This window comes from Octopus bimaculoides, chromosome 1 (genome assembly GCF_046866305.1).
Source record: "Octopus bimaculoides isolate indiv1 chromosome 1, ASM4686630v1, whole genome shotgun sequence".
NCBI lineage: Eukaryota > Metazoa > Mollusca > Cephalopoda > Octopoda > Octopodidae > Octopus > Octopus bimaculoides.
The window spans coordinates 188,324,075-188,339,925 of NC_142928.1; the positions used below are offsets into that span (position 1 = coordinate 188,324,075).

Consider the following 15,851-nt stretch of genomic DNA (forward strand, 5'->3'; position numbering starts at 1 on the left):
CGGAATTCATTGCTGTACTCATTTCCAACCCTCACCTTACTGGCCGCATCTCTGTACATGGCTCGCACAGCTCTCACTAGCCATTCTTCTATCCCAAGTTTCCTCATTGACCACCAGATAAGGGATCGGGGGACCCTGTCAAAGGCTTTCTCCATGTCAACGAAAGCCAGGTACAGAGGTTTATCCTTGGCTAGGTATTTCTCTTGCAACTGTCTCACTAGAAATAAGGCATCAGTAGTGCTTTTACCTGGCACGAACCCAAACTGCATCTCATCTAAATTGATTCGCTCCCTAATTAGTTGGGCTATGACCCTCTCTGTAACTTTCATAACCTGATCTAACAGCTTGATGCCTCTGTAATTATTTGTATCTAAAGCGTCCCCTTTACCTTTGTAGCAGTTGACTATGATGCTGCTACACCAGTCATAGGGTATGACTCCTTCGTGTATCACCTGGTTCGTAATACGGGTGACTAGGCTATAGCCAACACTGCCAGATATTTTGAGCATCTCTGCAGTGATTCCTGATGGGCCGGGGGCTTTCCCGGTCTTCATACTCTTAATTGCTTTATCTACCCTGGTACTATCAACTCGGATAGCTGGTCCCTCTATTGGGTCGACATAAGGCAGGCTCTCTTTCTCCCATTCATTCTCTTTATTAAGCAATCTATCGTAGTGGCATCTCCAGACCTCTTTCTTTGCATCCTCATTTAATGCAAGCGTACCATCATCCATGCGAACACATTTCTCTCCTACAACATCACTATTCTCTCTCCTACACTGTCTTGCAACCCGAAATACCTCGAGTCTTTGGTCCTCACGGCGCAGAACATTGGCAAATCTTTCCTTATCTGCTTCCCCTCTGGCTAAATAAACCTGTCGCCTAGCCTCCCTTCTGGCACATTGGTACAATTCCCTGCTACCACCGTTCTTCCAGTCCTTCCAAGCTTGTTTCTTTTGTCTAATAGCCCTGTCTACCTCCTTGTTCCACCACCACGTTACTCTGGGTTGGGAGGGGACCTTACACCACCCACAAATCTGGTCGGTGGCTTTCAACAGGTTGTCCCGCAGAAATCTCCAATTGTCTTCCACGTTGTATGATGCTATATCCCCTTCTATTTCGTTAAATGCTTCAAGTAACTTGTCTCTAAGTCTCTGTCCGTTTGCAGGGTCTTTAAGCTTCCACACCCTTCTTCTCCAAGCCTGTCTAATTCTGGGCACCCATTTTGCCTTGATCCCAAAGTCGCTAACTACTAATCTATGTTGTGGGGTACATTCTTCGCCAGGGTAGGTTTTGGCATTTATAAGCCGCCCTCTTTCCCTATTTCTGGCGAGGATGTAGTCGATTTGGCTAGAGTGTCTGCCGGAGCGGTAGGTGACTAGGTGACTGGCAGGTTTCCTGAAGTTGGTATTGCAGACCATAAGATTGGTGGCATCACAGAACTCCAGCAGTCTGGTTCCCTCCTCGTTGCGGGAACCGAAGCCATAGCCTCCATGTATGCCATGGAAGCCCCCAGCACGACGTCCGACATGACCGTTGAAGTCTCCAGCCACAAAGAGAAGGTCCCTGTCACTCGTCGACGAGGTAGTTTGCAAGAGGGTGTCATAGAATTGGTCTTTCAGACCATCTGGTAGCCCAGGTTGAGGTGCATAGGCTGAGATGACAGTAGCTAATCTATGATGAAGCACTAGTCTGATCTTAAGTACTCTGTCACTTACTCTAACGACCTCGATTACCTTATCCACCCATTTCTCCGCTAGAAGTATTCCTACGCCCCCGACCCCGTCAGTGTTCCCTGCCCAGAAAATCTTGTACCTGTGTTCTTTGCCTGTGAGGAACCTTGCAGAACCTCCTCTCCATCTTACTTCCTGGATGCAGCACATATCTACGCATCTCCGTTCAAGCATCTCAACAATTTCACCAGATCTACCTTTCAGCGTGCCGACGTTGAGAGTGCCAATCCTAACAGTATGGGTGTTGGGGGTGTGGGCCTGTAGCCTGGGAAGAGGAAAAGCAGTGTCGTGTACCTGAAAAGAAAACTTGCAATTGGAAGAATTCATAAGCAAAACATTACCTACAACCTGCAAACATTTCTCAACCTTAATGCGCTACCCAAAGGTAGGGGAGAGGATGGCCAAGGCCACTAGATGGGTTCCGGGAGACAGCCGAGGTTGACAGGATGACAAAGGGATGAACTTCCGGTGGAGGGGGCGGGATGACAGAGGAATGAACTTCCGGTGGAGGGGGTGGGATGACAGAGGAATGAACTTCCGGTGGAGGGGGTGGGATGACAGAGGAATGAACTTCCGGTGGAGGGGGCGGGATGACAGAGAAATGAACTTCCGGTAGAGGGGGTGGGATGGCAGAGGAATGAACTTCCGGTGGAGGGGGTGGGATGACAGAGGAATGAACTTCCGGTGGAGGGGGTGGGATGACAGAGGAATGAACTTCCGGTGGAGGGGGTGGGATGGCAGAGGAATGAACTTCCGGTGGAGGGGGTGGGATGACAGAGGAATGAACTTCCGGTGGAGGGGGTGGGATGGCAGAGGAATGAACTTCCGGTGGAGGGGGTGGGATGACAGAGGAATGAACTTCCGGTGGAGGAGGTGGGATGACAGAGGGATGACAGACGAATGAACTTCCGGTGGAGGGGGTGGGAGGGCGGGTTACCGCCAGCGAGTAGAGAGGGCTCTTAATTGTAGATTTTAAATATTTGAGAGACAACAATGCATAAATCGTAATTTTTTAAAAGAGCAATGAATTCTGGGTGATTAGAATATAACGTAGCATGGATTTAGGAAGCTTAGAAAATGAATAAGCATGAATTTAAGACAACAACTGAATTCAATTGAATTTCATGGAGAGAAACAAGATAAATAATAAGGGACAAAACTAAAGCGCAAGGTATTGAGATGTTTGAGGCCGTAAATAAATAAAAATCTCTATCTTATCTGCATCTTGGGTATTTCGTCGTAGTACGTCAGCGAGATAATTTAGAATGGGTTTCTCATTTATATATAGCCAGAACCTGAAGACCTTAAAGGAAAAACTACGAAGGGGGAGAGAGAGGATGGAGGGGTAGACAGAGGCATGGCGGGAGAAAAGATCATCATCATCATCATCATATATATATAAAGAGAGAGAGAGAGAGAGAGAGAGAGAGGGGGGACCAGTCAAGCAGCACATCACGCTGTAATTCTTGGGCTGAGAAATCAACACTTAAAAGCCATAATTTTAAGGAGCGATAAGAATTTTTGAATAAAGGAAAATGGGTAGTGGTGGTGGGTAGGTACCGCCAGCGAGTAGAGAGGGCTCTTAATTGTAGATTTTAAATATTTGAGAGACAACAATGCATAAATCGTAATTTTTTAAAAGAGCAATGAATTCTGGGTGATTAGAATATAACGTAGCATGGATTTAGGAAGCTTAGAAAATGAATAAGCATGAATTTAAGACAACAACTGAATTCAATTGAATTTCATGGAGAGAAACAAGATAAATAATAAGGGACAAAACTAAAGCGCAAGGTATTGAGATGTTTGAGGCCGTAAATAAATAAAAATCTCTATCTTATCTGCATCTTGGGTATTTCGTCGTAGTACGTCAGCGAGATAATTTAGAATGGGTTTCTCATTTATATATAGCCAGAACCTGAAGACCTTAAAGGAAAAACTACGAAGGGGGAGAGAGAGGATGGAGGGGTAGACAGAGGCATGGCGGGAGAAAAGATCATCATCATCATCATCATATATATATAAAGAGAGAGAGAGAGAGAGAGAGAGAGAGGGGGGACCAGTCAAGCAGCACATCACGCTGTAATTCTTGGGATATATATATATATATATATATACATATACATATATATATATATATATATATATATATATATATATGTATATATATATATATATATAAATATATATATATATGTATATATATATATATATATATATAAATATATATATATATATATATAAATAGTGCCACACCCTAACAGTTGAGGGAACCCGTGGAAGAGGTAGGCCCAGGAAGACCTGGGCTGAGGTGGTGAGGCAAGACCTTCGTACATTGGGCCTCACCGAGGCGATGACTACGGACCGAGACCTTTGGAAATGGGCTGTGCGTGAGAAGACCCGGCAAGCCAAGTAAGATCGTTGCCAGTGCCCCTGGACTGGTTCTTGTGCGGGTGGCACATGAGATGCACCATTTTGAGCGTGGCCGTTGCCAGTACCGCCTGACTGGCTCCTGTAGGATTTTCGAGCGAGATCGTTGCCAGTGCCCCTGGACTGGCTTGTGCGGGTGGCACATAAAAGACACCATTTCGAGCGTGGCCGTTTTCGTGCGGGTGACACGTAAAAGCACCCACTACACTCTCTGAGTGGTTGGCGTTAGGAAGGGCATCCAGCTGTAGAAACTCTGCCAAATCAGACTGGAGCCTGGTGTTGCCATCCGGTTTCACCAGTCCTCAGTCAAATCGTCCAACCCATGCTAGCATGGAAAGCGGACGTTAAACGATGATGATGATGATGATGATGTATATATATATATATATATATATAAATATATATATATATAAATATATATATATATAAATATATATATATATATATATATATATATATATATATATAAATTATTGGCATCATAAGAATTTATAAACTTCCAAAAGAACATAAGATTATTCTTTTTTGGAATAGTGAATCTCAAAGCACTCATAAAGCAATAAATAAAAGGATGAAAAACCCTTTTGGATAAGAAAGAGTCAAAGGCTGCATGTAGGACTTGAACCTACATCTACTGTAGAAATGACAGGTGTTTTCTCATCATCATCGTTTAACGTCCACTTTCCATGCTAGCATGGGTTGGTCGATTTGACTGAGGACTGGTGAACCAGATGGCTACACCAGGCTCCAATCTGATCTGGCAAAGTTTCTACAGCTGGATGCCCTTCCTAACGCCAACCACTCCAAGATTGTAGTGGGTGCTTTTACATGCCACCGGTACGAAGGCCAGTCAGCCGGTACTCACAACGGCCACGCTCAAAATGGTGTATTTTACATGCCACCTGCACAGGAGCCAGTCCAGCAGCACTGGCAACAACCTTGCTTAAATGTTTTTTTCACGTGCTACCGGCACAAGTGTCTGTAAGGCGACGCTGGTAACGACCATGCTCAAATGGTGCTATTTACGTGCCACTGGCACGGAAGCCAGACAGCTGCTCTGGCAATGATCACGCTCAGATGGTGCTCTTAGCGCTCCGCTGGTACAGGTGCCATCACGATTTTGCTTTCACTTGCCCCAACAGGTCTTCGCAAGCCAAGTTTAGTGTCCAACGAAGGAGACGTTGGCATGGGTGCCAGTCGTCGAATTTAGTTCAATTTCGATTTCACTTGCCTCAACAGGGCTTCGCAAGCGGAGTTTAGTGTCCAATGAAGGAAAGGTATGCATAAGTGGGCTGGCTACATCTCTGGCAGAGGCCTTGGATTTTGGTCTCACTTGGCTTGCCAGGTCTTCTCACGCACAGCATATTTCCAAATGTCTCGGTCACAAGTCATTGCCTTGGTGAGGCCTAATGTTCGAAGGTCATGCTTCACTACCTCATCCCAGGTCTTCCTGGGTCTACCTCTTCCACAGGTTCCATCAACTGCTAGGGTGTGGCACATTTTCCACACAGCTATCCTCATCCATTCTCACCACATGACCATACCAGCGCAATCGTCTCTCTTGCACACCACAACTGATGCTTTTTAGGTCCAACTTTCCTCTCAAGGTACTTACACTCTGTCGAGTATGCACACTGACATTACATATCCATCGGAGCATACTGGCTTCATTCCTTGCAAACTTACGCATGTGTCGTCAGCAGTCACTGCCATGTAGCATGGCTGTTCGTACACATGCGTCATACAGTCTGCCTTTTACTCTGAGCAAGAGGCCCTTTGTCACCATCAGAGGTAAGAGCTCTCTGAACTTTGCCCAAACTATTCTTATTCTAGCAGCTACACTTTCAGCGCACCCTCCCCCGCAACTGACTTGGTCCCCTAGGTAACGGAAGCTATCAACTACTTCTAGTGTCATTCATTTCCAATATGTTGCAAAAACTTGTCTGGCCATTTAGAAACAGGTGAGGATTGGCAACAGAAAGGGCATCTGGCCATAACAAACCTGCTTCAATAACTCCGTCCAACTCTACACAAGCATAAAAAAGTGGACATTAAAATGATGACATATAAGCCAGTTCTAATAGTGAAACTTCATAGTAAAGAGTTACTCTTTTACTTGTGTCAGTCATTTGACTGCAGCTATGCTGGAGCACCACCTTTATAGTCGAGCAAATCAACCCCAGAGCTTATTCTTTGTAAGCCTAGTACTTATACTATCGGTCTCTTTTGCCAAACCGCTAAGTTATGGGGACGTAAACACACCAGCATTGGTTGTCAAGCAATGCTGGGGGGACAGACACACAAACACACACATATATATATATATATACATATACGACAGGCTTCTTCCAGTTTCCGTCTACCAAATCCACTCACAACGCTTTGGTCGGCCCAAGGCTCTAGCAGAAAACACTTGTCCAAGGTGTCACACAGTGGGACTGAACCCGGGGCCATGTGGTTGGTAAGCAAGCTACTTACCACACACCCACTAAGAATAAAATTAAATATTTCGACACTACAGATAGTATGAGACTTGTGATTGCTTGTGTATGTGCCAATTGTACAAACCTATTAAATAAGTGTGCATGTGTGTGAGTATATATATATATATATATTGTGTATATATGTCCCATCTTCTCCATTAAGAGTAAGGACCCAAATATCCTAACAGCTAGCAAGTTCAAGGACCCAGTTTTTCAATACTTTGTTAAAAAAAACCTCAGAGATTTACAACACGTAGAACTTTGTTCAAACACCACCAGGACAAATTTTTATCTGAGATATCACAGCAAGAACTGTAAATAAGAGCAGTCCTACCCAACTGATTCGCCAGAACCAAGCACGCTGGGAGAGCTGTGAAAGTGACGTGAAATTAACTCACAATTATCACACTAATTGTGATGCTAAAGCAGGGGCCACACCCTCTAGTTGCAACAAGCAAAAGAAAGAAGTATATTACAGGAATATATATCATCATCATTTTATACATACATGCACACATAAATACATGCATGCATGTATTTATGTGTGCATATACGTGTACATATACGTATGCATATACGTGTACATATACATGTATATGTATACATATACATCTCTTTCTCTCTCTCTGAAAGTATCTGTAATTACAGTATCGAAATGTGATTGTTTCAGTTAGTGGAATAACGTGCGGGTGACACGTAAAAGCACCCACTACACTCTCTGAGTGGTTGGCGTTAGGAAGGGCATCCAGCTGTAGAAACTCTGCCAAATCAGACTGGAGCCTGGTGTTGCCATCCGGTTTCACCAGTCCTCAGTCAAATCGTCCAACCCATGCTAGCATGGAAAGCGGACGTTAAACGATGATGATGATGATGATGATGATGATGATGATGATACTCACACACATGCACACTTATTTAATAGGTTTGTACAATTGGCACATACACAAGCAATCACAAGTCTCATACTATCTGTAGTGTTGAAATATTTAATTTTATTCTTAGTGGGTGTGTGGTAAGTAGCTTGCTTACCAACCACATGGCCCCGGGTTCAGTCCCACTGTGTGGCACCTTGGACAAGTGTTTTCTGCTAGAGCCTTGGGCTGACCAAAGCCTTGGGCTGACCAAAGCCTTGTGAGTGGATTTGGTAGACGGAAACTGGAAGAAGCCTGTCGTATATGTATATATATATATATATATGTGTGTGTGTGTGTATAAACTAACAATCCACAAAAGAACTCAATATAAATGAAGAGAGCAGTATATGTGTTTATTTAGACCCATTCAGATCAACAGGCCACTGGGTGGATGGATGGATGGATGGATAGATAGATATAGATATATATAAAGGAAAAAAAAAATGATTAAAAAATTCAGACAGTTATCAATAAAGCATACAGTATTAAAGGAATTTGGTTAACTATATCCAGCAATCAGACACTAAAAAATACAAGCAGAATACACATCCAAGGTAATTCTTCGAGTATAAGTAGATCCAGATATCATTTACAAGAATTTTTCAGAAATTCAGAGTATTATACAATATTTTCTATATCTGAATATGTTGATACAACAGAAACAATTGTTAGTTTTTAAGGTGCATTTTACAATTAAAGATGTGATTTTCTCTATATATATTTTTGTTATATATATAAACTTAATAATAATATACATAATTATTAAGTCATACATACATACATAATTATATAATCATATATATTTTTTTAATTTACTTTATTTTATTAAACCTTTTTTTTGATGTCCTTCCAAAAATTCCTCAAACTGATCTACCAAATCCACTCACAAGGCTTTGGTAAGCCCGAAGATACAGTACAAGACACTCATGCAAGGTGCCACACAGTGGGACTGAACCCGGAACAATGTGGTTGGAAAGCAAGCTTCTTACCACACAGCCACACATGCACCTATATATACATATATATATATATATATATATATATACACACACACACACATACACAAATACATATATACCTACATATACAACTATATATATATATATATATATATATATATATATATATATACATATATATACATACACAAATATATGTACATGTGTACATATATATACACACACACACATATTCATACATATAATACATAAACACACACACATTCATATATGTACATACGCAAATAAGCATGCGTACACGCATGCACACAACCACAATCTCTTTTATTCCTTTCAAGTTTAATCACTGAACTGCTGTCGCTGGGTAGCTGCGTTCAAAGTTACTTTGCTTGATTATATCACCGAAAGTACTTAATCCGCTACTTATTTTATCAAATGGTGTAAAGTAACTTAATTCAAATGAAATCAATACCTCAATACTTCAAAATTATTTTTTTAATACTGGCAGAAGTGAAAGACAGATTCCATCTTGCAAACCTCACAATTGAGCAGCACCATGAAAAATTTTTAGCCAAATGAATCGACCCCTATACCTTTCTTTTTGTTTTAAAGCCTGGTATTTATTCTATTGGTCTCTTTGCTGAACCACTAAGTTATGGGGACATAAGCATACCAGCACTGGTTGTCAAGTGATGGAGGACGATAAATACACATACACACAGACTTCTGTGTCTGTTTTGAGAGGGTTTTTACAGTTGGATACACTTCCTAACACCAACCACCCAGTAGAGTGGACCCAACCACCGATATCATATATCATCAACCTCATACACCTGCTTGTTGTTTATACACCTGTCTTCATCTTCTTGTTTTTCTGTAAATTTCAACTATAAATATATATGATGGGTTTCTTTGAGTTTCGGTCAACCAAAGCCACTTACAAGGCTTTGTTCAGCCTGAGGTTATAGTAGAAGGCACTTGCCCAAGGTGCCATGCAATGGGACTGAACGTGGAACCATGTAGTTGGGAAGCAAGCTTCTTACTACAAAGCCACACCTGTGTAAATCTGTAAATGCTTTCATGGTTGGAAAGGACAATATATATATATATATATATATATATATATATATATATATATATATATATATATATATATATATATATATATCATCGTTATCACCATCATTGTTTAACACCCACTATTCCATGCTGGCATGGGTGTATATGTGTGTGTGTATACACGCACACACACATGCTGAAACACGTGTGTATATACATATTCTTTTATTTGTTTCAGTCATTTGACTGTAGCCATGCTGGAGCACCACCTTTAGTTGAACAAATCGACTCTAGAACTTATTCTTTGTAAGCCTAGTACTTATCCTATCAATCTCTTTTGCCGAACCACTAAGTTACGGGGACGTAAACACAACATTAGTCGTCAAGTGATGGTGGGGGGACAAACATATACATATATATAGATATATACACGACGGGCTTCTTTCAGTTTTCGTCTACCAAAATCCATTCACAAGGCTTTGGTCAGCCCAAGGTTATAGTAGAAGACACTTGTCCAAAGTGCCACACAGTGGAACTGAGCCTGGAACCATGTGATTGGTAAGCTAGCTACTTACCACACAGTCACTCCTGATATATATATATATGTATATATATATATATATATATATATATATATATATATATATATAGATATATCATCATCATTTAACGTCCACCCTTCCATGTTGGTATGTGTGTGTGTGTGTTTGTGTGTGGAACAAGCTGATTGGAGCTTATTCAGTTATGTCCCTTTACATTCTGAGCTCAAATCCTACCAAAGTTGGCTTGCTAGAAATATCTAAATCTCTCTAAAACCACACACTGTACACTGTTACATAAAAATAAAAAAACATAGGGATAACGTCTGGGACACACATATACACCTACTCACATATACATATGTCTGGTGTTGTTGCTACATGAAAGGTAGCGGTGCTGGTGCCATGTGAAAAGCACCCAACACACTGTGAAGTGGTTGGCATTAGGAAAGGCATCCCAACCATAGAAACCAAACAGAAATAATGGAGCCTAGTACCAGCTCCTATCAAATCATCCAACCCATGCCAGCATGGAAGATGGATGTTAAATGATGATATACATACATATTCACTTTATATATATATAAACATATGTATACATATATACAAATAAACATATAACACATCATCATCATCGTCGTTTAACATCCGCTTTCCATGCTAGCATGGGTTGGACGATTTGACTGAGGACTGGTGAAACCAGATGGCTACACCAGGCTCCAATCTGATCTGGCAGAGTTTTTACAGCTGGATGCCCTTCCTAACGCCAACCACTCAGAGAGTGTAGTGGGTTCTTTTTACGTGCCACTGGCACAAAGGCCAGTCAGGCGGTACTGGCAACGGCCACGCTCAAAATGGTGTATTTTATGTGCCACCCGCACAAGAGCCAGTCCAGGGGCACTGGCAACGATCTCGTTCGAAAGTCCTTACACATGCCGTGGGCACAAGTGCCAGAAAGGCGACGCTGGGCACAGGTGCCATCACAATTTCCCTTTCACTTGCCCCAATAAGTCTTCGCACACTGAGTTTCGTGTGGGTGCCAGACGTCAAATTTAACTCGATTTCAATTTCACTTGCCTCAACAAGTCTTCACAAGTGGAGTTTAGTGTCCAATGAAGGAAGGAAGGTACGCATAAGTGGACTGGCTGAGGCCTTAGATTTAGGTCTCACTTGGCTTGCCGGGTCTTCTCACACACAGCATATTTCCAATTGGTAGAGTTTCTACAGCTGGATGCCCTTCCTAACGCCGACCACTCAGAGAGTGTAACATATATTCACGTCACGTATATATGTATGCACATGCACAAATATATATACACATACATATATACACGCATATATATATATATATATATATATATACACACATATATACAAATACATATAGACAAGCATATATATATACATACATATGCATATATATATATATACATACACACATACACATGCATATATATATACATACACACATATATATACACACATGCATATATATATACATATACACATGCATATATATACATACATATACACATGCATATATATATACATACTTATACACATGCATATATATATGCATATACACATGCATATATATATATACATACACATGCATAAATATATATATATATACACATGCATATATATACATACATATATATATACATACACATATATTCATACATACACATACATATGCACGCATAGATACATGCAGATATATGCATATACACACATGCACATCCATATATACACATACACACACACACGCACATATACACATACATACATATATATATAAATTATACTATAAGGCTAAGAAAATCAGATTTTTTTTTTATTCAGTCACTGATAAAAATTGATGCATTCAAGTTCAAATTATTTAGCGTTATTTGTTATTAAAAATTCTCAGCGTGTAAAGCAATTAAACAGACGGTTAAAAAATCACAAGATATAGAAATCAATTTTCTGTAAAAATGATGGAATATGGAAAAGTAGGAGGGGAGGGAGGATGAATTTATTTACAAACAGGAACAGAACTGATACTGTTTAAAGCTACATGCAGAATCAAAACAAAAGAAAAAAAAAAGAAAATTCATTACAATTATCAAATTAAATTAAAGCATAGAATACTATAAAATATTTTGTGTAATATGTAGATATATGTGAGGTGTGTATCTGTGTGTGAATGTGTCTATGTTGTTATGGAGTGGAAGCGTAGAATTAGTGCAATATTTTTTTTAATTGGAAATTTTTGATTAAGAAGAAAAGATTCAAGTCGAGAAATATCGAACTAGATAAGCTGAAAGCATCCAACCAGCTTGGAACTCTGCGACTGTATCCACCGCGATTCTATGTCTATTTACACACGCACACGCGCGCGATGTGTATCAGGGTGTCAAAAAGAGAGAGAGTATGTGAGAGACAGAGGCGCGTGGTTTTTTTTTTAAAGAATTCATTTAAAAATACAAAATCTCCCAAGAAAACAACCAAACCTTATAAAAAAAAGAACTATGAAATACCACAGAAAGCAAATAAGCGACGTTCTTTTTTTTCGTTATTCCCAATACAATTACCATGAAAACATGGAAGGGAAATCATTAGACGAAAACCACACAGTATGGTTGGTTAATTCTGGGGGATTCGGTAGCACGAATTCAAACGATTTCCCGCTAGTAGTTGTGGCAAAGCGCTCTCGAACAGACAGATAGAAAGCGAGTGTACACAAGCAGCTATGTCGAAATAATTTCTACTATGCCTGTTGCTGCTGTTATATATATATATATTAATTATGCTATAAACATACATATTATCTTGACTATTTTATGTAGAACAAAAGACTGCATTGTTTTAAGTGTTTCGAGATTTTTTTTGTTTTGTTTGGTATGAAAAAAAAGGAAAGAAAATATACGAAAGATGAAATTAAATAAACGACAAAATTATTACTTAAAACCAATATGTAAAGATGTGGAAATAAAATTAGTATAATGTAAAATGATTAAGATTGTTGACATGGTGGAAAAAAAGAATGAATTGAAAGAGACGTGAAAAACGGAGCCAAGGTTACTACAGATCCAAACTATAAAGTGATAGCATTGCGATTAGGAGGGAGGAAGATTTGTTCATGGAGCGAGGAGGATAGCATATAAATTGATGGTAAAAGTATGAACGGAGGCAATAAAGGGACCTTAATAACTGCTCATGAATATATGAATATTATTGTAGTTGCACATTAGCTGTCAAATGTAATGCAGCGGGGGAAATAATGGGCGATTGATTAAAATAATCCCTGAGTAATAAAAATATATTTAGCGTACTTTAATATTTGAAACGTACACGCATATGTAGAGAGGAAGAGAGAGTGAGCGAAACTTTTGGTCCTTCATTCATTTTTGTAACCTCACAGCCGAATAAATAACGCATTCTTATATCTTGTTTGTTCCAAACACACACATACTTATATATATATGTGTGTGTAATTTTATATATACAGAGACAGAAAGAGTGTATAAACATTACGTGAGCGCGCCTGTGTGTGTATACGTATAATATATATGCATATGTTTTTATATATATATATATATATATGTATGTTGTTGACGCGCTCAAATCTATGATAATCGTCTACTTTCGACAGGATGAATGAGGGAAAAAAAAAACATTTATTTCTAATATAACAAAAAAAAAGACAAAAATGCAAGAAAAAAAATAACAAAAACGGTGATCAAGACCGATAACTCTGGTAGTCAGGATTCAAACAGAGATGATTCATTCCGTTGTTGAATGTTTACAAACTTCCACAGTTTGAGCTTAGATTCGGACAGTCGCAGACAAACAAACACACACACACACAAACCGTTTAGTCTTCAACAAACGCATCTTGTAAATTCACCTCGAATATTTATCAACGTAGATATCATAAAAATATACGTAAAAAAGAAGGGACATTTTGAACGATAGATGGTATTACAGGAAATAAGGTTTAGAATAAAATAACAATGTAACCAGCAAATAAAAGATAGATTTTTTTTCTTTTTTTAAACCAGTGAAAAAACAAAATGAATTAGATTAAGCGCGGCTTGCTTTGCTATGGTCAGCAACGCGTTTGTTTTTGTATGTTTGAAGTTGCAATAAAGAAAAATTAAGTGTCAATGTTTACCAATGTTTATTTTATTTATAATAATTTGTTTATGTTTAATGCATTAATGACAGAGTATTATATATATATATATATATTAAAATATTGTCTGTTATATTCACATGTAAATCTTCAAACGCAGAATGCAAGCATCTCTAGAAAAGCCCGGCAAAATGAATTCTGTACATATATATATGTGTGTATATATACACCCATATATATATATATATATCATACATACACAGACACAAATACGTATATATATATATATATATACATATATATATATGTGTGTATATATATATATATATATATATATATATATATACGTATTTGTGTGTATGATATACACACACACAAATATATATCATATATACACACACAAATACGTATATATACATATATATATACATATATATGTATATATATATTTTTTTTTCCAGTTATATATATAAACACCTACATATTTATAAAGTTGTTTATCGGATTATAGCTATCATTTTTATTGTGAAGCTAGGTACAAGCCAAACTCATATACATATATATATATATATATATATATATATATATATATATATATATATATATATTCGTATATGCATACATATATAGATTAGATATATAGATAGATTTGATAATTCGAGGTTTAAACAAACGTAACGCGAGAAGGGAGAGGAAGAGAGAAACAAGTTAAACAACGAGTAACAAACAAACGACAGACAAAAGTAGCTGCCTTTAACGACATATGCATGGGCAGAATGCAAGCGCAAGCAAACTTACTGCTTTTAGTCTATCTACAAGTTGAGGTTTGCTGCCACCCTTGGGAAGGCCTCGTTTGTCCAGTTCTCTTTTAAGATCTATAACCCGGAGGTCATCAACTGGTTTTCCATCCAAATGAATCTCTTCATCGTCCGCCATTTTTGTTTAATCTTCAGCTTTCGGAAACATTCGGTGATTTCCGTAACATCAACAGTACCTAAAGCCGTCGCTAACGCCCACAAATTAATCGTAACAAACAAATAAATAAACGAAAACAATTCTCATGTATGTATATATAGAAATATACACACACACACACGCACATATATATATATATATAAACTATTTAAGGTTAAGATAATTTCAGTGCTTGAATTTATAAAAAAAAATATTTGGGATTATTTTTTGGGGGGGGTATTATTTTTATAAAGATTAAATAATAACATATTAGTCTATTTCTTTTCTAATTAAGATTTTTTTTGTTTGGTTTTTGTATTTTCCTCCAAAGAGGTACTTAAAAAAACCTGAAAGACATACAATGCGGTGAAACGAAAATCTCAAAATAGAACAATTAAATGGATCTTTCAAAAATAATAATAATAACAAACGTCAAAATTGTCAATGATTTTTATTGACTGTAGATTTTTACAAAGAAACAAATAATACAAAATCATTTTTTCCATTCAATCCCACATCTTTTAAATAAACATTGAATATGATATATATATTTATATATATATATATATATATATATATATATATATATATATATATATATTCCCGTTATATCATCAGTATGAAAAGAACAAGAAATAAATGCAAACGATTTAGTATTAA

General features: G+C 38.2%; 1 protein-coding gene across 2 annotated transcripts in view; it reads right to left on the bottom strand.

Annotated features, from left to right (window-relative positions):
* The window catches only part of LOC106877945 (uncharacterized), a 114,115-nt gene extending 98,934 nt beyond the window's left edge, over nucleotides 1-15,181 (bottom strand). For both annotated transcript variants that reach the window (XM_089364042.1, XM_089364049.1), the window contains exon 1: nucleotides 15,036-15,181. In XM_089364042.1, coding sequence (XP_089220168.1) covers nucleotides 15,036-15,173 — 138 coding nt within the window. In that variant the 5' untranslated portion in view covers nucleotides 15,174-15,181. The remainder of the gene's footprint in view (nucleotides 1-15,035) is intronic.
* Between the last annotated feature and the right edge of the window lie 670 nt (nucleotides 15,182-15,851).